General features: G+C 40.9%; 1 protein-coding gene across 3 annotated transcripts in view; it reads right to left on the minus strand.

Moving 5' to 3' along the window:
- Positions 1 to 5,388: 5,388 nt before the first annotated feature.
- Positions 5,389 to 22,753, minus strand: part of LOC141144847 (MARVEL domain-containing protein 3-like) — a 79,073-nt gene continuing 61,708 nt past the window's right edge. For 2 of the 3 annotated variants that reach the window (XM_073630924.1, XM_073630925.1), the window contains one exon: positions 5,389 to 8,346. In XM_073630924.1, the coding sequence (XP_073487025.1) occupies positions 7,655 to 8,346 (692 nt within the window). In that variant the 3' untranslated portion in view covers positions 5,389 to 7,654. Of the gene's footprint in view, positions 8,347 to 11,410; positions 16,462 to 22,753 lie in introns of those variants that run through there. The other variant, XM_073630926.1, reaches the window with a different exon arrangement.

The raw sequence follows: 22,753 nt of genomic DNA on the forward strand, positions 1-22,753 counted from the left end.
AGAGAGAGGACAACAGCTGCTGAAAGTCGCATAAGTGACCTGGAGGACAAGTTGCCTCCTCTAATAGCTGAAACTGGCTCCACCACCTGTTTAGCATAGAAAATCCGGGACAAGACCAATGACATCGAGAACAGGATTCTGTCTGTATTGTGGGGTTGCCTGAGAAAGTTGAGGGTAGGGATCGCACAGTGTTTATTGAACACTGGGTTCTGGAACTCTGGAACTCTTTGGCAAAGATGCCTTTACTCCATTATTTGCAGTCGAGTGGGCACATTGTGTTCCCACCAGAGCCCTACCTAGCAATTCACCCAGACTTTTACTTGCCTGTCTTCTACACTACCGAGACAGGGAGAGTGTGTTACAATTAGCATAGGAACGGTGCACTATGCAATATAAATGAGCTTGGGTCTCCTTCTACCCCGACTTCTCTCCCGAGGTACAATGCAAGTGAGCAAAATTCTTTGAAGTTAAGCAATGTCTACAACGTTTAAAATTACCCAATACCATACTCAACCCGGCTAGACTCAGAGTGAGTGCCAGAGGTCAGACGCACTTCTTCAACATTGCTGGGGAGGCTGCGGAATGACTGGATGACCACAAACCGTCGCTGAGAGTCCGCAGAGTCGATGAAGCAGATACCTGACCACTACTTTGTGGCAAAGTAGCATAACCTTTATACTGAAGCCTGTGCCCCTGCCGGGGAAACGGAATGTTTTGTGTTTCACAAGTTTGCTCCTAACACGTTACCTAAAATGTGTTTGCGGAAATGGTTAATGGAATGCATTCAATCGCAAGTTGACAACTGGGAGGGGCCTGTGAGAGGTCCCAGCAGATGGAAGGAAGAGCCTATCTCCAGGAAGGCACGGGATAGTGCCAGGAGGTTACTTTCCTATGTTTACAGTTGCAAGGCACCATTGTACCATTGTGCCTTTGTGGTTTACAGTTGACTTTTTTCATTTCCTTTTGTTTCCAGAGAATTCCTGAAGCTGTTACTTCATGTGTGCATCGGACAGTTCCTGATATGTACCTGGTTCTTTGGGATGAGCCCTGCTTGCATCCCTGCGTGGATGCTGTTGCTCTCTCACACAGGTCAGTGTACATACTACCTAAAGTAATACCATATAGTGGAGGTCCCAATTATATCCTGGAATTTTAGAGGCCTAGCCAACCCTGTAAAGAGAGCTATGGTTAACTCTGCCCTACATAAGTACCAACCTATCATTGTGGGGCTGCAAGAAACACACCTTACAAAAGAGACGCTATGCTGCATTCGCTACGCCTGGGCAGGAAATGGCTACCACTCTGTGAATACCTCTTATTCCAGGGGAGTTTCAGTACTTATCCATAAAAATGTAACTTTTCATGAACATCAGGTACTGCTGGATACCCAAGGCAGATATGTGTTTCTGTACTGTACCATTTATGCTGTTACATGCATACTAGCGGTGGTATATATACCCCCCCCCCCCGTTCTCTACGGTGGTGTTATGAGACCTGGTGACATTTATGCTAGATAAACCTGACATCCCTCTGTTTATTGCAGGAGACTTTAATGGGTTCTAGACCCTACCATAGATAAGCACCCGCCATCTCTTCAAAACTTGACCCCAAGGAGTACAACTTTATCCAGGTTCCTGGACGAGAGGGGCTGGTCTGATCTGTGGCGTCTTCGCCAGTCCTGATGTTAAATTGTTTTCTTGCTTTTATAAGACGTACGGAGTTCTTTTCAGGATAGATATGTGTGTGGGGTCGCCACAGGCTGTTTCCCTAGCATCTCATGCTCAATATGACCCGAGAGGGATATCCGACCATTCTCCACTGATTCTGTGGATATTGGCTAAGCCATGCATGAATCTGCCGAGAGCTCCATGGCGTTTAAATGCTTTCTGGTTGAATTTATTACCTCAGGGTAGCAATGTTGTGCAACAAATTATGCATTTTTTTGTGGATAATGACTTGCATGAGGACCTGCTGGTTATGTGGGACACTTTTAAATGTTTTTTTACGAGGGGTGTTTATCTCTACAATTAATAACATTAAAACCACTACGAAGCTGCATGAGGTACAGTTGGCCCAACATGTTTGGAGGCTAGAGCAGGAATACATATCGCATCCCTCTGATAACTCAAGGGCGAATTGGCTATCAGCCCAAGATGCCTTGACTGATGTGATTCAATCTAAGGAGGAGAAAAAGCAATTTTTCTCTAAAGCCACTTTTTTTGAGGAGGGGGAACAGACTGGTAGGCTCCTAGCTAAAATAGCGAATATCAGGCCTGCAGTGAGACAGACTGTCTCAATTAGACATCTTATTGAGGGTACACCACACCCAAGTTAAGCTACACACCATTCCTCCAGACCCTGCATGCCCAAAATGCTGTAGGGACACTGGGGATCTTATACATCTACTGTGGCCAGTAGACCATGTAAATAAATCAGTATCACTGGGGAACTACTCGGTAGGGTGATGGAAGGGCAGTTGACAAGATCATGTTCTTTTCTTGTTATGGTGCATGTGGGGTAAATGACTATAGCTATTCTGTATTGCTAAATGTAATCAGATATGACTGTTCTTAATTTGAGATGATATGGTATAATGTAATGTCTATGTTTTCTGTTCTTTGTTTACTTTCTTCAATAAACTTATACTTGATTAAAAAAATATATATATATATATAGTGTACAGATCTCTTTTCTGATCACTGTATTTAGTGTCATGGGTGACGCTAGTTAGCCAGTTACTGTCACCGTCAGGTTTTTATAGCGTCAGGGTACCCGCCATATATTACCTAATAAAGGTTTAAACCCCTGATCACCCCCCAGGACAGTTTCTAGTGTCAGTTAGGGTCAGCGTCAATCCCAGGCAGCATCAGATTAGTGGCAGTAGCGTTAACACCCAAGCACACACCATTTACCTCCCTTACTAGTATAGTGTTTGAACGGATCAATATCTTTGATCTGATCAGATCTATATTAGCGTCCCTAGTAGTGTAGTGTTCCCAGAAACGCAGCGTTAGCAGGATCAGCCCAGACACCTGCTAGCACATGCATTTAGCCCCTCCGCCCAGCCCACCCAAGTGTAGTATCAATAGAGCACTGTCATTTACAAAACACAATACACAAAACTGCAGTGTTCGCAGAGTGACACTCAATCCCTGTGAATGCTAACAGTTCATTTTGAGCGATTGAAGCAGTTGCTGACAACCAGGTGCTCTTTTGCCTGTGAGTTGCACTAGTTGTACCTGTAAATTTAGAGGCCAAAATGTCCAAACAGAGGAACACTAGTAAAGAGGCCTACATGTTGCCGAGCATGACAGGTGAGAGTGAAGGTGAAGCCTCCTCACTGTCATTCAGTCCAGTGCACAAACTGATAGAGAGCAGCGGCACCCTGACAGATAGCAGGGACCACTACTCCGTCGTCAGAGCTAAGATCAGGCGTACCCGATTCCGTTCTTCTGTTGTTAAGGTGCAAGAACTGCAGGGCTCTCGTATGGAGCAGAGAGCCAGTACTAATGCCGCTCATCCTTCTGGTGATCTGGCAAGCACCAGTGGCCTAGTACATCCTGGTCGTAGATAAACCAGCACTGCAGTAACACTTGGTGACGTGGCGAGTCCCATAAGTGCAGTTCAAGCTGGTGCGGTGGCTAGCACAAGTAGTGCCCCACAGCAACCAAGAGTTCGAACACAGGCCTGTAGAGCCCATAGTGCCCTTCCCGCTGCGTATGCCAATCCTGATTGGGAGCCCACCACTTCTGCAGCGCCCGTACTTCCCCCATGTACTGGCCAACCCAGAATTCAGGTGGAAACAGTTGATTTTACTTCACTTGATTTTTATTCACGTTTTTTCACAGAAGATCTCTATAGATCATTTGTGGACCAAAGCAATTTGTATGCTGGTCAATTCATTGCCGCTAATCCCCATTAGACCCTTGCCAGAGAATGGAAACCTATTACGGTTTCCGAAATTAAGACCTTTCTGGGCCTATCCCTCCTCATGGGCATTAATAAAAAGAGTGGGTTGTGGTCATATTGGTCCACTGACCCAATTCATCATATGCCCGTGTTCTCTGCTTCCATGGCCAGGACTAGATTACGAGCAGATCTTGCGGTTCATGCATTTTAATGACAATGAACTCTGTCATCCTCGGGATGACCCTCCACAAAATTCGGCCCCTAGTAAACCACTTCAACCAACAATTCGCAGCATTGTTTATTCCTGATCAAGTTGTCTGCGTTGATGAGTCTCTGATTAAATTTTCTGGCCGCTTGTCTTTCAAACAGCATCTCCCCAGCAAGCGTGCCAGATATGGGGTCAAGTTGTATAAGCTCTGTGACAGGGCAACAGGCTATACATATAGTTTTAGGGTTTACGAGGGAAAAGACAGCAATGTGGAGCCCCCCAACTGCCCAGACTACATAGAGAGCGCTGGCAAGATTGTTTGGGACTTGGTGCCACCCTTATTCGGAAAGGGATACCACTTGTACATGGACAATTATTATACAAGCTTGCCACTTTTTAGTCACCTTTTTGATTGTGGAATTGGCGCATGTGGCACTGTGCGATCTAATCGCTGGGGCTTTCCCCAACAGCTTGTGGAGACCCAACTTAGACAGGGGGAGAGAGCCTGCTTGAGATGTAATAATTTGCTCACAGTGAAGTGGAGGGATACACGGAATGTTTTCGTTCTGTCCTCTCTTCACGCAGATATGGCAGTCAAAATTCCAACAGCGACTGGTGTTGTTATGAAGCCCCTGTGTGTTCACGAATACAAGCTTAACATGGGAGGGGTGGACTTCAATGACCAGATAATGGCGCCATACTTAATTGCCCGTAAGGCCAGATGCTGCTATAAAAAAGTGTCTGTATATTTATTCAAATTGGCTCTGCTGAATGCTTATGTACTATACAAAGCATCAGGACGAACTGAATCCTTCATAAAATTCCAGAAAGAGATCATCACAGCCCTTCTGTTTCCAGACGGTGCTGTGGCCCAACTTCCCAATGCAAATGCAGTGAGCCAGCTCCATGAGAGGCACTTTCCAGAAGTCCTCCGTGGTACCCCTGCCCAAAGAGCACCCCAAAGAAAATGTTGTGTCTGCAGAAGACGCGGATATAGGCATGACACCAGCTATTATTGTCCCTCCTGTCCTGACCAACCTGGTCTCTGCATCGGTGTATGTTTCCGTCGCTACCACACACTAGTGGAGTATTAGCGTAGGGTACAGCACTACACAGTCCTAGGGCACACTAACACAGGGTCTTGAAAGACGAGATGGCTATCACATTTTGAGAGACCCTAATCCGGAATGTTTACAGTTAAAATAAAATTGCAAAACAAAATAACAAAAAACCCACAAAAATGTAAAAAATAAAAAAGCCCACAATAGTCGTTTTATTTTTCTTCTCTCTGTACTTTATTTTATGCTTAACTGTAATGTTTTATTTTTACTGTGTTTTATTGTATTTGCTTTGCAGGTATGGTATGTTTTACTGTTATACTGTAATGTTACTTTGTTTTATTGTTACCATTATTTGCTTTGCAGGTAAGCCATTCAGCTGCAGCACGGGTTTATTTATTCTGACAGCAACAGGGTTTGCTCTCATGATACATAAAGCCGTGACTCCAGCACTGTAGAAGGCGATTTCACCACCACAGTTAAAAAAAAAAAAGAGCATATATGCCGAAGCATGGGGGCAGGGGTGGAGGGGCGATTTGCCCCTAACATTACTAGCGTATTTCCCCCATACTTCGGCGTTTATTTTTTACTCTTTTTTTGGCACAGATTGCATAAAACAAATTTGATAATTTGATTAAAGATTTGTTAATGTTTTATTGTTACCATTGTTTGCTTTTCAGGTTACACCATTCATCTGCAGCACAGATCTATTTATTTTGACAGCAACAGGGTTTGCTCTCACGGTATGTATATCAGCGACTCTAGCGCTGTAGGAGGTTATTTCACCACCACAGTTAAAAAAAAAAAAACGGTGCATGTATCATTAGAGGTGGGTGGATGCAGGGCGGTATTCTAATGGTGGGCATACCACCGATCAATCTCTTGCTGGACTTTGAGTGGTTTTACCAGAATGATGCCTGCATGTTTAGGCATCATCTTGGTATCATTCTTTTCAGCCAGGGTCAGCTTTCATGTAGAAGCAATCCTAGTAGCTAATTAGCTTCTAGACTGCTTTTTGCAAGCAGTGGGAGGAAGGGAAAGTCCCCCCGCCGTCTTCCATGGTTTTCTTGGGCTCTCCTATCCCACCGGGGAACCCAAGAATGCAGTCGGTGGTTCCGCCAGCTGACCATAGAGTTGATTGGAGACCAGAATGGCAACACGGGGATACCACATGTGAGACTTTTTGGGAGCCTAGCTGCGTACAGCACCCCGAAAACCAATCACCGCCTTCAGGCTTTTTAAGAGGGTAAAATGGTGATTTTACTCCTCACTACCTATCACAGTTTCAGAGGCCCTGAAATGTCAGGATAGTACAAATCCCCCCCAAATGATCCCATTTTGGAAAGTAGACACCCCAAGGTATTTGCTAAGAGGCATGGTGAGTATTTTGCAGCTCTCATTTGTTTTTTAAAATTAAGAAAGGAAAGGCAAATGTATTTTTTTTTCTTTTTTAATTTTCAAAACTTTGTGACAAAAAGGGAGATCTATAAAATACTAAACATGCCTCTCAGCAAATAGCTTGAAGTGTCTACTTTCCAAAATGGGGTCATGTGGGGGGAGGGGGGGATTTGTGATATCTTGGCATTTCATGGCCTCCAAAATTGTGATAGGCAGAGGGGAGTAAAAATAAAAATTTTTGCCTTTAGAAATCCTGAAGTCGGTGATTTATTTTCGGGGTCCTGTACGCGGCCAAGCTCCCAAAAAGTGTCACACATGTGGTATTCCCATACTCAGAAGAAGCAGCAGAATGTATTTTGGGGTGTAATTCCACATGGCATGGTAAATATGGCATGTGTGTGCAATATATAATTTCAGTGACAACTTTGTGTAGGGTTTTGTAGTGCCCTGCCATTTTAGTACCTCAAGAAATGAGATAGGCAGTTAAACTAAAAGCTGCATAAATTCCAGAAAATGTACCATAGTTTATAGATGCTATAAAACTTTTGTGCAAACCAATAAATATACGCTTATTGAAATTTTTTTACCCAAGACATGTGGCTGAATACATTTTGGCCTAAATGTATGACTAAAATTGAGTTTATTGGATTTTTTTTATAACAAAAAGTAGAAAATATATTTTTTTTTTCTAAATTTTCGGTCTTTTTTCATTTATAATCGCAAAAAATAAAAATCCCAGAGGTGATCAAATACCACCAAAAGAAAACTCTATTTGTGGGAAAGGACGCACATTTCATTTGGGTACAGCATTGCATGACTGCGCAATTACCAGTTGACGCAGCACAGTGCCAAACTGTAAAAAGTGCTCTGGTCATTAAGGGGGCAAATCCTTCTGGTCCTTAAGTGTTTAAGCTGCTAGCATGAATCTAATCTAAATTAAAGCCATAAGGTCTACAGTTAGACACCATTATCGCTAATCTAGCTTGCTGGGTTAAAGGTAAAAGTAGAAACATAATACCATTTACAGACAAATTTGCATTCAGAACAGTCCTTGTTTTATCCCAATGTCTCTTGGAAGCACTTATACAAGTGTACTTGGTTGAAATGAAGCCTCTTCTTGGTCTTCTCTGTTGTATTTATCCGATTGGTGTTGGTTGTCACTGTAGGCAGATTGTGAATACTCGTGGGACATGTGATGTTTCCTGAAGTCGCGTACAGTCCTGATGTATAATCCACACAATATGGAGCTTGACAAATACATACATGCAGCAATTAGGCCAAAAATGGCAACAGCAGCATCACCCCCTTGCAACTCACAGTTCATCCAGGTATAACCACGGCCTGCATAAAGCTGCTCTCTAGTTTTGCAGACATTTGTAGCGTTCACCTGTTTGATAAAGTGCAGGTACAGGCCAACTGCAACAACGTAACCCAAACAAGCAATAGAATCGAAAATTACCTCTACATAAAGCAGCTTGATGGACACCCTATGTATTGGTTTAGCACCCAGAACCAGCAACACAATTGTAAGGGCACATATAGTCAAGCTGAAGGCCACTCCACCATATACTCCTGGTGCTCTCAGTTGACTATACTGCAGGTCAGCATCCCTTACTCGCTGCAGTTCTGCTCCTTCAAATGGAGTGTACATTGAATCAATACTGAATGAACCCAATCCAGCAGCAGATGTGTAGCCAGTTATAACAGCAAATGATGCAACAACACAAATCAGCACTAAAATACCACTTATTATTTCCACGAATTGCAGGACACCTATGGAAAAGGAGAACACAAAAAGATGGTTAGCACCCAATATATCATAAAACTTACGAAACATAACACATTCATATTTTCTATGATCATAGCAAAGCAGTGATGGTTTTTAGCTTTAGATACGATTTAATGTCAAATGTAATTTTTTTTTATGGTCATGTAAATAAAAATATTATATTTGTGCTTTATTTTATATACAGATTCATTACTTGTTATGCAATAGCTACCTGTTACAAGTAGAGTATTTATCTCAGTGTTTAGACAATGCAATCTCTTTGTACGTGAAAACTAGATGAGCAAAATGAGCAGAATACCATAGATTTCCAGATAGGTTTTCTATTTTGTGAAACTCAAATAGTTGTCATGCTTGTAAAAGGTCAGAGTTGTTAAACCTGTTTCCTCACTTTCTGTTTATGTTGTCATTCTCTGAGTGCCTTGCATACAGAATAACAGCGACTAGTACATTAAGTCATTAATCTATGTGCACACATGCACTGGGTGTAGAAGTGTGTCCAAAGCCTGTGCAAAAAAAGCTGGTGTTAGTCTTGGCAATGAGCACTTTTACAGGTGGTGGTGGTGACTGGTGACAGGCGCTGTGGTCCATGATCATTTTAACCCTGTACAGAGTGAATTGAAATTGCTCTCATTTGGCTAAAAATCTTTTTTTCTTAAAGAAGAACTCAACAAATAGATTCAAATTGATTTCACATTTTAAAGTGACTCCGGGGCCAGGCTTTGGACATAAAATGGGTGTCAATTGCTGGAGGGGAGGTAAAGAGGAATTATTTATTTATTAGGTTCGGTGCTAAGGAATTAGTTATTTTATTTGTGAAAGGAGAACACAACCATGGATTCAAATTGTTTTCAAAATTTGAAGTGAATCAGTAGCCAGGCCATGAACATTTAAAGAGATGCTGTCACCTTGTCCAGGTGAACCTAGTAACTGGCTGCTGCACCATCACAGGAGAGGTCACATGCTCCCCCATACCTGGAAGCACCGGTGATTTTTGCCAACTGCAACAGAGACAGATTTAAAGAGAGAACACTAGCAAGGGGAGTATCAGGGGTCGGTGGGGCTCTTTTTACCAGGACACCGTCACTTTGACCGCAATTGGCAATCTAAAACAGCCTCTTTAACCACTTCCTGCCCAGTCTATTGTCTGGGCAGGACATTCGTCACTCCAGGTGGATGTCATTAAAACATCTTCCTGGGCCGTGCCTCCTGCGGTTTGATTTGTCACCAGCTGTGTCCACCGGACAGAGCTGATGACTGATCAGTGTACCATGTGATTGCTGTGACAGATCACAGCAGATCACATGACAATTGTAAACAATAGATGTGATTGGTCACAGTGATCACATGAAGAAAAGGCAAATCACAGTCCATCTGTACCATGTAATTAGCTGTGACCAATCACAGCTAATCACAACATATACACACTGAATGAATCAGTTTAATTCAGTAAAAAAGGTTGCTTATACCAGTGAAATTGACTGGTATAAGCAATCATATTGTGTAAAAAAAAAAAAAAAAAAATCTTGATCACTTCCCCAGAGTAATGTTCTATTGTTCTGGTCACAGTGTGTTAAAAAAAAAAATAGAATAGGAAAAAAAAAAGTTAAAAATTGAAAAAAAAATTTAAAATTAAAAAGTTTTGTTTTTTTCTTACATACTGGCACAAGTCAGTGTCCTTGATCACCGCTACACATGTTATATGATAACGCTGTACTACACTGGTGACAGTATGTAAAAAAAAAAAAAAAAAAATTATATAATAATTTCATTTTCCAAACAATTTTGACAAAAAAATTACAACTTCAAAAAATTGCCATGGTTCTTACTAAATATATTGGACTGTCTACTTTCCTAAAAGGGGACATTTGGGGGATATTTGTACTGTCTTGGCATTTTCAAATCAATATACACCATAGTTTGTGGACTCTACAGACTAAATAATAAAAACTGATTTGGGTTATTTTCACCAAAGAAATGTAGCAGAATACAGTTTGGCCTAAATGTATGGAGAAAGATTTATTTGCAAAATTTTATAAACATAATTCTCAGTCTTTTTTTATTTAGCAAAAATAAAAAACACAGTGGTGAATATATACTACCAAAAGAAAGCTCAATTTGTGTGAAAAAAAAATGATAAAAATGTCATATGGGTACAGTGTTGCATGACCACGCAATTGTCACTGAAAGTGGGAAAGCTGCAAATTAGCCTTGGCAGGAAGGGGTGAAAGTGCCCTGTATTAAAGTGGTTAAAGGACTACTATGGTCACAGTATACATTTTAATTTTAGAACATCACTATTGTAACAGTAATACAACAAATAGTTATTTTTGACAATCCAATCCAATTGCTTCAAAAATTTCCTTTCATGTTGTGAGTGCTGCCTGTCTACTAGCTATTTCTTTTCACAAATTCCTTGACATGCATTGCAGCTTCTCCTCTGCAGTTTACGATCAATTGCTAAGGACATGTCCTACAGTACCTTGCTGCCTGCAAGCAGTGATTTATGCACTGACTGTGCCTCCTAAAATGCCATTTCTAAGCACCTCTGTAATTCAGAAGGCAGGCTCTGCGAAATGTGTGACACAGCGGTGCCTACTCATGGGGCATAGTGAATGCATTTTACAAAATTCAAGGAAGTAAACATGTAAAGATCTTCAAAGATTGTTCAGACTAATAGGACTAGGGTAGAAATAACTAAAATACAAATGTTGAAATTATGTATGATTTTACATTTTGTCCCCCCTCCATGCAAAGTCAGCCCAATAGCTCTGTAATTGGCAAAGCTCATGCTCCCTGCTGTTTGGGAGGCTCTAGCTCTTACTCAGCAGGAGGCATGTTGGACCTCTGCAGAGAGACCACTGCTTCCACAGAAAGAGCAAGGGTCCTTCTCTGCAAAATGCTGGGAGGGGACAGAATTTGCTACTCAGGCTGTTCTATTTTTCTAAAGATAATGCACTGCAAGACTGTAAACCTTTTGTTTGATACACCTAGGATGTATTTAGCTCATTGATAGCATTACATTCTAATTGAATAAAGAAAGCCAAGCAGTGGTGTTTAAAGTACTGTTTTATTAATACGGCAGACTTTGGTAATGTTAAACATTAAAGTGAAATAATGCATTGACAGAAAATATTCTTCTCATTGTACCTCCTTATATTTTATCAACTCCACTCTTTCTTTAAGCCCGGGTTCACACCTATGCGAATTAGAGGTGCGTTTCCGCACCTCTAATTCGCATAGCAGGAGAATGTGACTGGCTCCCTATGGAGCCAGTTCACATATCTCCGGGGCGGCTGCGGTGCGCACTGCACAAAAACACTGTGCGTCTTTGGCTGCGTTTCAGGGCCGAATTCAGGCATAGAATCGGCCCTGATTTGTCCCTGAAACGGTGAACAGGGACGCACAGCGCTCCTGTGCGATCCGCAGCCCGTTGTGGTGTGAACCCGGGCTAAAGCCACTCAATCCACATCACTGGTATAAGATTTTTTAGACAGTAACATGCTAATAGCAGCTAAGTATCACTGTAACCAAAACAGATTCCTATTATAGCACCCTGCATTATAAGCTGGCCATGCACTTTTAACATTTTTGTTGAAACATTTATGGGAAAAATCAGAATATTCTTTCTTGCTTTCAACTAAATTTCAATTGAAAGCCCTTGAAATTCCATCCAAACTCCCAATAGAATGGCAGACATACTAAATATGTTTCATTGCAATATGTACGATTTCTTCTGAATGAAAAAACACATACACAGTGAAAATTTTGTTCTGTAAAAAAAAATTCCATCCTGCTTTTTTGAATTTTCTCATCACTATAGTCATTATGGATGTTCCCCTATTAGAAAATTGAATAAACGATCTGAAAACAATTTTTTGTGAAATCCTACTGGTGTATGGCCAGCTTTGCACAAGAAAGAGAACCTATGCTGTCTCTAAAAGTGGTAACTCTGAGGTAGTGGAAAAATAATATGTACAGCAAACAATCTCAGTGAAAAGTACTACTATAGTTATACCATTGCTATTACTGAGGTATAGTAAACCTGAAAAAACATAAATACATTTAGATTATCATAGCCCAGTCCAGGCACCATTGCTGCCATTTTCCCCTTGATAATCTAACAGGTGTTATTTGACTGATTTAAGCAGTATTGGGTGTCCTCTGAATTGTAACAGTCATCCAGCATAAATAATTGTATTAATAACAATTTCTGAATTTGCAAATCTACAATTAATACTTTTGCAACTATTTTGAAAAATTACATTGACTGATATCCAATTTCCAATGGTAATCAGTAAATTGTTCTTGTACATAATTAGGTTCATCAGATTTTTATTAAATCTTCTGAAAACTAGCACAACCTAATTGTTATTCAGCTATCTCCACTTGTATCTCTAATGCTCTAGAAATCTAGCCAATCCAGCCAACTTGGCTGAGATTTTATGTCCACATTTGTTCATTAGGCTAGCTGAATGACAACAGTAACAATACAGAGAGCAACTATAGGGACAATCTACAAAACTGTAAAATGTAATACAATAATGTCTAGCATCCAAAAATTAAAATGATTCACAATAAGTCACCCTCACCACTAACGTTTCTCTAACTGCCTGTCGCTACTAGTAGCATAGGTATATTATTATGGTCAGTAAAACTTGCTATGAACATATTTCAGACAGTGTGTAAAATTTTTCCCCCACCACTGGTGAAGGTCATTTTGTAATCCATAACCCATTGTTACATTTAACTAGAAATAACTACACACTATGTTCTATACTCAATTCTTATATGGTATAAGGTACAATGTATGAAAAAAAAACATTTCCTCTCAAATTGTATTTCTTTTTAAAATACTAATGAATGCTAATATTTCAAAAGATCTTTCTTTGAGCACACTGAGCAATATTTTTGACAGCCCTGGTAGGGCAAGACTGATTACCCATAATACGGTTAACATCATTATATCCTACATTTATCATAAAGGGGTGGTTTGGCATCATTTTACATTAGTATAGCCTATGCCAAGACAATTAAAGCAGGAAAGGGTTATAACGTTTTTTGGTCACTATAATATTTTTTTCTTTCTTTTCTACTTTTTTCTTTACTTTTACCTTGTGATCCAGTCAGTGAGTCTGTTATTTTCAACTTACTTAATTAGCTTTTCAACTGACCCAATTTCGATACATGTGTACCAAGCTTTACACTACCCTTTCCCCAAACTCACAATGCTGCTATCCAAAAGGTATCTGCTTTACTACTTCATCCAGAATACAGACAACCTAAGACCGAAGTGCGTTACTGACTGGATCCCCAGGTAAAATAGAGAAAAAAAAAGCCTAAAAAAAAAAATAAACTAAAGCAGCTACCACAACTAGGGATTGGTAAGATGCAATATACATTTTTATTTTGTTGTTTATTACTGCTTTACAACGTCTAACATAGCTTGACCCATATGAAAATTGATTTATCTCCAATGTTACACAACTACAGTGAGCAAGAAACATGTTTAGAGGCCATTAGCCACCTCTTCATGATAGACCCAGCTGGAATCTGTAAAACATCTATAACAAATGCTAACATTTTCTGCAGTTATTTTTAGTTCACTAAAGGGTCAGCCCAATCAAAACATTTTTTAAATATATGTGGTGAATGAATTACAGAAACTATTCTTGTTAGTAATGTCTATAATAAATGACAATTTGTATTGCTACGTAATAAATTTCAATAAAAATTATTGTTAAAAAAAAATTTATATGTGGTGCCTGGAGAACCTATTTAGCCCTTGACTTCTGATATGCCTTGGGACACCAAGACCTGTGTCTGGTAAGTTAGCTACATAGTAAAGTGATTGTAAAGTCTAATTTTTATAAGTTAAAAATAACAAACATGTTATACTTACCTGCTCTGTGTAATGGTTTTGCGCAGAGCAGCCCAGATCTTCCTTTTTCTCGGGTCCCTCTTCTATGCTCCTGGCCCCTCCCTCCTGTTGAGTGCTCCCACAGCAAGCAGCTTGCTATGGGGGCACCCAAGCTGAGCCACAGCTCCCTGTGACAATTCAGACATGGAGCCAGGGCCCACTCCGCCCCCTTTCTCTCCTGGTTGGCTGACTGACTTTGATTGACAGCAGTGGGAGCCAATGGCTACTGTCTCAGCCAATGAGGGGAGTCCCGTGTAGCCGAGACACTCATACATCACTGGATTTAGATGGACCTCAGGTAAGTATTAGGGGGGCTGCTGCTCACAGAAGGCTTTTTATCTTAATCTTTTATCTTTATCCTTCGGTCTTTACTTTAAGTTACAAAAACATATACATGTCCAGCAAATTCCACAAAAAGACAAATACTAAATTTAAAACCTTGCATCCCCAGAACCCTAAAAACATAATTGATCCCAAGAAAGACAAAAACCTGTTTCAAAGCAGGGTTCAATTTGCTCCAACATGGAAAAAAATCCTTCCCGATTCCCAAAGGCAGTCAGATACTCCCTTGATAAACAATCTAAAATGTTATTTAATATAGGTAATAATAATTGTTATATTTTGTGCATTGTCCATTTAGAAATACATCCAGCTGTTTAGGGACAATCAAGTGAGTTGGTTACAACTAGCTGCAGAAGAAGATTTCCACATTTTTACAGCTCCTGCTGTAGAGAACCCTTTCTAGTTAGGCTAAAAAAAGACCCAAAGTCCAATGGCGGCAAACTATAGACAAAAATAAAAGTTAACATGCTTGTTTCTCAATTCCATACTCTGTTCCCACCAACCTGAGAATTTTGGATGTTCCTGTCTACCTTGGCTTTTTAAATGATCCCCTATCACATTATACATCACAAGTAATCAAATAAGGATAGTGGGAACCCCTAATTTATGGCGATGATAGCTGTGCAGACCCAGGAACTCAAGCACAGAAAGTTCACCAATACAGCCTCCAAGAAATATAAGAAATTGTCAGGTGGTTTAAAGCTGGATACACACTATACAACTTTTGTTGTTAGATTTCCTTTAGATTTACCTACAACTAGATCGTGCAAGGGCCTGCCTGAGTCCATACAAATAGAAAGTGTTTAGGTTTTACCTCATATTATAGGGTTTTGGGTAATCAAAAAGGAAACAAATCTAAGGGAAAATTGTATAGTGTGTATCCAGCTTAACTCTCCAGCATTTACCAAACATATTGGGTGGACTGACCCTCATTTCTTTTAGGAAAGTAAATTGTGATCTTTCTTGGGGGGTGGTATGTGACTGTACAAAGACCATGTAAACCCAATGTAGTAGATGTGCACTAAAAATGCACCATTTTACAATGAAGTGTTTGTCTGTGTATATCAGCTGCTAGTCTTCAAGCACTGATAGCTCCTGTTGTGTTGAATGCAAAATCACAATCCAAAGCAAACTGAATGTTAAATAATATGTCCAATAAATTAATTCTCTTCCTGTTTTATATTCTCATTAGTGAGGCTGAACAGTTGGGAACTGTTGTCTTCTTTAATCCTTTTCAAGGCCTCTGAGTCCAAGACTCTTCCATCAGATTTTTTATTTCTCAATAACAGAACTGCAACCACTGCACTAGCAACATATAGGACTATGATAATCACAGCAAACACAGATGCTGCCATCTCTGTGCCCATTATGTCACAGTTCACAGAATTGTAGCCACGACGATGGTAGAGGGACTCACGTTGCTTACACAATTCTGTAGCATTAATCTGTTTAATAAAGTGAATATAGAGTGCAACACACACAATATAGATGAGGGCAGATATCACATTAAAGACCACTTCAGACAGTAAAAGTTTTCTGCTATGGGCAACATTAGACACGCAGCTGGCTGACAAAAATGATAACGTCAAAGCAAGTATAAGAAGACTGATGGCAACAGCAGCGTAAATAGTGGGCAGCTTCATTCGGCTGTACTGTAAGTCTAATTGTGCAACCTTATCCACTTCGTCCCCTACAAATCCACTCATGGTATAGCCCATGCTGTAATAGTAAGTACTGCCAAATCCTCCAATGCTGGAAAATCCGGCTGATGCACTTTCAGTAGTTGAAGCACATATCAAGATCAACAGATTTAGAAGAATCTCCACCAGCTGCAACATACCTGTGAAAAGCCGAAGCAATGAAACCAATTAAAGCAAAAATTCTTGAAATGCATGTAAAAAAATATATGGGACATAGTAAAAGAATACATCAGAAATTTGATTTAATTTATATATATATGGAAAGGGCATTTCTGAGATCGCATTTTTCTCCATAATATCTGCAAACTTCCAACAGAACTGTGGGACTGAGGATAAATTTCTAGATCTATTCTTAACAATTTTCAGCATGTCTACTTTATACTATAACAGCTGTAAATATAATATATTTTTACATCAAACTGTACGGTCTTTAAATCAAAAATTGTCATAGGTGTTTCAAGCCAAATACAGAATAATACAGTAATACGGAAAAATAAGCACAAGGGACATAACTTACAGTCAGGAGGATGTGTCCCTTGTGCCAATTTCTCTTCTGTTAGTAGAAGTCCTCCTCCATCCATGCTCCTCCCCCCACTCCTGCAACTAAAAACTTCTGATGCTCGCATTTCCACCCCGCTTCTCCATTCAGAGAAGCAGACTTTTCAATCATCTATCCATCTTCCATTCATAGATCTATTTTAATTCAAAGAGGTTGTAGTCGGGCTCTTTTTATGACAGCCTGCGACAGCCCCTTAGTGTTAATAACCCCTGTTGCATTGGGGATGGGGCAAGGACAGAGGAGGATTTCTACTAATAGAAGAGGAATCAACACAAGGGGCACATCCTACTGTCCTACTACTACTACTCTACACTATACATCCTACTACTCTTTGGCTTTAAAAGCAGGCACAGACATGCCTAGCTCAAGCGTTACTAATCGCCTCCTTGAAAATGAGTGCAATGCTTCATACATCTCTGATGCACATTGCAGACAATGGAAGGGCAGGCCTCCAATTTCACGAAATTCACAGATGACAATCAAAACCTTTAAACTGAGGGGATGTCTTATTTGCTTATTGAGAAAGATAATGGTATGTACAAGTAACTTTCAGTGTCCATTATTAAAGCGTATGCAAAGCCCAAATGTATTTTTACAATTTTTAAAGAGTAATGCCCCGTACACACGGTCGGATTTTCCTATGGAAAATGTCCGATCGGAGCGTGTTGTCGGAAATTCCGATCGTGTGTACACAAATCCGACGGACAAAGTGCCACGGATGCTCAGAATAAATAAAGAGATGAAAGCTATTGGCCACTGCCCCGTTTATAGTCCCGACGTACGTGTTTTACGTCACCGCGTTTAGAACGATCGGATTTTCCGACAACTTTGTGTGACCGTGTGTATGCAAGACAAGTTTGAGCCAACATCCGTCGGAAAAAATCCTAGGATTTTGTTGTCGGAATGTCCGAACAAAGTCAGATCGTGTGTACGCCCTATAAGACAGAGTTAGAACTACTGTGAGATTTTTTTATGACTGTCTTTGTTCCTGATGGGTAGATCGATCCTCTCTATTTGTCCTAGTGACTATTTCCACAGGAACAAAGTGCTAATCCACATAGTGTTTGTCACCAGAAGAGGAGCACACTTTTTTTTTTTTTTTGAAGAGTACTGTCTAATAGGAGATTTTTCACTTTTTTTTTTTTGAAAATTATTTTTTTATTTCGTTTTATACAATACATGTTATAACAAGCCACACATTGTGGGCAACAACCGGCCACAAACTTACCGGTACAGAAAACAGTACAACATAAAAGGTATCACATAAACTTGTGATGTATCCCCCCCCCCTAACTTTGCCCAGATAGGTACACGAACATTCCTACCTCCAGCCGGAGGCAGTCTACCATAACACAAGGATACATTTCTGCGACTTCTCATATGATCTAGCAGATATCCTCCGTGGAGTGGTGACGGCCCCCCCCCCACCCCCCAATGACATGGTTCAATTAAGGAGAGTTGCCCATCCCCAAATATGCGGGGGATTTTTCACTTTAAAGAAATTTCTTTTACTTTCTGTTGCACCTCAATGACATGGAATTAAGAAAAAACTGGGATACAAACAGCCCTACTCTAATAAAAAAAAAACTAAAATTAAATACAAAAAGTCTTAGGATGGGCAAGCTTTTATGTTTCAGACCCACTCACACACACATACATAAATATCCTCTGTAGGGACACAGACAGCTTTTAGGCATGGGAAAGGACTTGAGTAAGGACTGGGTATGCAAGAAGTGAAGTCCAGATTTAATTTTATTCAGATATTATAAAAATCCAAAGCATTTTCAGCAGTTTAAAGAGCCCCCCTTCATCAGGGCTTGGAACTGTTGAACAAATCCTCTTCAGGGATACTGAGGGGTAATTAGTATTATTGCTCCAGATACCAGTTAAGCGACCTTAACTTGCCTAACCTTGCCCTTTGTATCTCAAAATTTTAGATGGACCTGCATTGGGTCTTGAAATATAAAAACTTGCCTTAAGACAAGCGGAATTAAAGCTCTGAAAAACAAAAGCAAAAAAAATTGGGTCCCAGGCGCTATTAGCCATAGTGTGCTAGTATGCACACTATACTAGCACATTGTGGTAGACTATCCTAGCTAGTGATCCCCCACCTGCAATGTCAGTGCTTCCATTGGTCATTGGCATTGCCATATTCTCCAGGCGTCCTGCCAGGTTCCGAATTTTCAGCCACTGGGTTGGCTGGGCTGCAATGACATCATTCCTTTGCACAGGAATAGCATCATCATGGCACAGAGCCATGCCATAAATGTACATAAAAAGCTTTGGCTATACTTCTCCTTTAACTTTTTCAGCAATCTGAGCTACAGTAGCTCTTCTATTGGATTGGACTACATGGGCCAGCCTTCGCTCCCAACTTGAATCAGCTTTGGCCGCCTATGACCCTGATGCTGGTTAGCAGGTTTTCCTTTATTGGACCACTTTGGGTAGGCCCTGACCACTGCAGACTGGGAACATCCCACAAAAGCTGCAGTTTTGGAGGAGATGCTTTGAGCCAGTTGTCTAGCCATTACAATCTGGACCTTGTCAAAGTTGCGCAAATTCCACCAGGTGCCATTGTAACAATTGTGTTCACATTATCTGTCAGCCATACATGCTGAGTAAGGAATATATAATGTATGCAGGTCTAAGGAATACATAATAGAGATTTACAGATTGTACCAACACCAGAATACCTCAGTTCACCCATATTTGTTATGTATATCCATACATTTTATTATTTTTCCTTTAGCCATATGAAACCTTATTGTTTTATTAAAGAGGGGAAACTAGTTTCATTGTTTTTAAACTAGAAAAATGTGCGATGTCACATTAAACTAATAAACTAAAATGTGTTTGTTATTTGGACAATAGACTGGAGTCAGCTCTCCTCAGTGGACTCTCTGTGGTATTTTATTGTATTAAAAAAAACTAAATTGTGTTCCTATTATTTACTGGGCTTTTGCTTTTAATTATGAAGGGGTTTCCAGCCAATGGCTTCTTATATAATACATTAATTATGGCATGAATGGGGCTGCCACATTTGTTGGAGTCTCAGAGAACAATGAAGTATTATAATGTAAACCCTAAAGATTTTAGCCTGTGGTTTACATATACCATATTGGATTTACTTTTACAATTGTTACATTTTTATTAGATTAAAAAAAATCCTGAGTAGACAAACTTGTCCCCTTCCAGCATGCTGTAGATCATCCTCGCTCAACCATTTTACCCTGGAGGAAACCTTGAAAATGGTTTTCACGTTTCAGGGAACCCCTTTCTAAAAAAATGATAAGCTCACAGTATATAGGCATGATCAGTGAGCTATAGAAAGTTTTAAATAAAAGATGAGGTGTACATGTAATACCTAACTGCTTTTTATGATGAAGTCATTTTCAAAATAATCGAACAAAAACAGTAAAATAAACATATATAGTGAACATTGTGGTGTACCCCTTTTCTGGCAAGAATTCAAAATTTTTGATTTTCACTCACTTTAATCCCAATGACAGTGGTTACCAGGACAAATAGGGTAATCTCCATAAAGTGGTTGTAAAGGCTTTTTTTTTCCTTAAAATAACAAATATGTTAAACTTAACTGCTCTGTGCAATGATATTGCACAGAATGGCTGCTTACTTCCTTTTCTGGGATCCCCCGCTGGCATCCTCTGTTCCTCTTCTTTTATGAGTGCCCCCTCAGCAAGCTGTGTGCGCCCATAGACACACACAGTGTGGCTTGGCCCTACCCCCTGCTCCCTCTTCACCGATGGCTCACCAATGGCTCCCACTGCTCTCAGAGGGTCCTGTGAGGAGAGGAGGAGAGAGAAGTGCTGCTGCAGAGGGGCACAGCCCTGAGCCTATGTTACACTATGGGGATGAAGCAGCAGTATGAACACAGGCACAGATCCTAATTTGACAGGCATGGGAGTGCAGGTGTACAACCCCAAACACAGACTGTGTGCATTCTGGGCCACTCACCTGCACCTGCCCACCTGTCAAATTAGCACCTGGGGTGGTGTTCGTACAGCTGCTGATTTCCCAATGAGTGACCGGCAGCTCCAGCCGCATGAACAAACCACTCATTTACATAGCCAGAATACTTGTGTAAATAAGCCCTTAATTATGTTGTTTTAAAATATTTTTTGCAATATTAATTTTTGTTTATTTACATATATTTTTTCAATAAGGGGGGGCTTTGGTGAAATATCAAGCGTCTAAATAGAACCATGAAGAGTCACTTTTGGAGGCAGAGAAATTTGATTGAGGACACAGATTCCTCAATCAGTGATGGCATCTGAGCCCTATACAGGAGGGCCTGTGCTACCCCCCCATCTTTTTTACCAATCGTTCATTAGGAAAAGGAAGAGGTTGATGAACATGACATGTTTATCATGATCCCTCTGTGTGCCTACTAGCTGACAGCCAGCGGGAGGGAGGAAGATAAGAGAAGTCAGCTGCACTGCAGAGGAGGGGCATGCATGGGGATCGGAGCTGCAGGAAAGAGGAGTCATTGAATTGTGGACAAGGAGGGTAATCAGTGCAGTGTGGGGGGCAATCACTGGAACCAATTTCCCTGTGGCTCCACCTGCAGGAGCTGAAAGCCAGTGGGAGGGGGAGGAGGAGAAGCCAGATGTGCTGAAGGAGAAACCAGAAGGGGGATCTGTTCCAGGGATTGCACCCCTCTTTGCCGGTGAGTGTTCTGAGGATTGGGACGAAGATGTTGGCAAGTATATTATTTGATAGATGAAGACCTTAATTTAATTGCCAGTTAAACGTTCTATTGCTTTAAAAACAGTGCTCCTTTCTTCTACCCAGTACTGTAAATATTCTGCAAAAACATTCCTCAAAGTAGAGCTTTTTTAGTGGTGTAATAAATGGTGCTGTCAAAAACATGCCATGTAGCATGTCATACCCCACGAACTTCATAACATATTTTTAACTGTGTTGCCGGTGCCCCGCTTTTTCCACGGCTTTTTCAAGCTGGCCGCCGCAAGTGTGTCAGGGCTGGGCTCAGCCCTTCCATCTCAAAGCTGGCCGCTCAGCTGTCGGCTAATTGGCAGCTCCTTTCTCTCCACAGTGACTTACCAGTTGATATCCTGCTCATCAGTCCTGCCTACCTAAGCCGTCCAGCCCAGATGATCTCTGCCTTCGCCTTGGTCACATCTCTATAGACGCTCTCCTGTGTTCCTGTTAAAGACTTGCTTGGCTGACATTCCTTCTGGCTCCAGATCCTGCTTGCTGTTCTATTACGCTAATCTCTGGCTCCCTGACGTTTTGGCTTGTCTGACTATCTGTTCCGGTTCCTGAACACTGGCTATGTTTTGACTACGTTTACTCTGTTACCTTTTTATTATTATTATTCTTAAACAAGTGGATTTAACTGTACTTATGTCTCAGTCTGATTCATGGTTTCTGACAGAGTGCATAGGCTCTCCTGAGGGAGAGGGGAGAGAGACTGCCAGCAGCTGCGGTGGAATTTTCCCGCGCTTTCTCCTCTTTTCTGTTGGGAGACACATACACACACAGAGCTGATCACTCTGCACCCTCCCCTGTGTCCCTATTGGCAGGAGGAGGAGAGCCAAATTACAGAAGCAGTTACAGGAGGTCTTTAACAAGCAGCAGCAGCTGCAAAGCATTCTGGGACATGCAGTCCCTTTACCAAGCAGCCCCATAGTCTTGTATGGGGGCAGGAACTACAAAGCCCTGCATGCTCTGGGGGAAAAGGAACTAGAGACTCCATCTTATTTCCTGAGGGACGTTCAGTTACCACGAGGCAGGAGAAGAGACTGGACTCAGGGGAGAGGTGTTGCCTCCCAGGTCCACAGCTCGGTTTTCAAGCTCCACAACTGGTCGTGCATATCGAGCTTGTGAGAGGG

The sequence above is a fragment of the Aquarana catesbeiana genome, linkage group LG05 (genome assembly GCF_042186555.1).
Source record: "Aquarana catesbeiana isolate 2022-GZ linkage group LG05, ASM4218655v1, whole genome shotgun sequence".
Classification (NCBI taxonomy): Eukaryota; Metazoa; Chordata; class Amphibia; order Anura; family Ranidae; genus Aquarana; species Aquarana catesbeiana.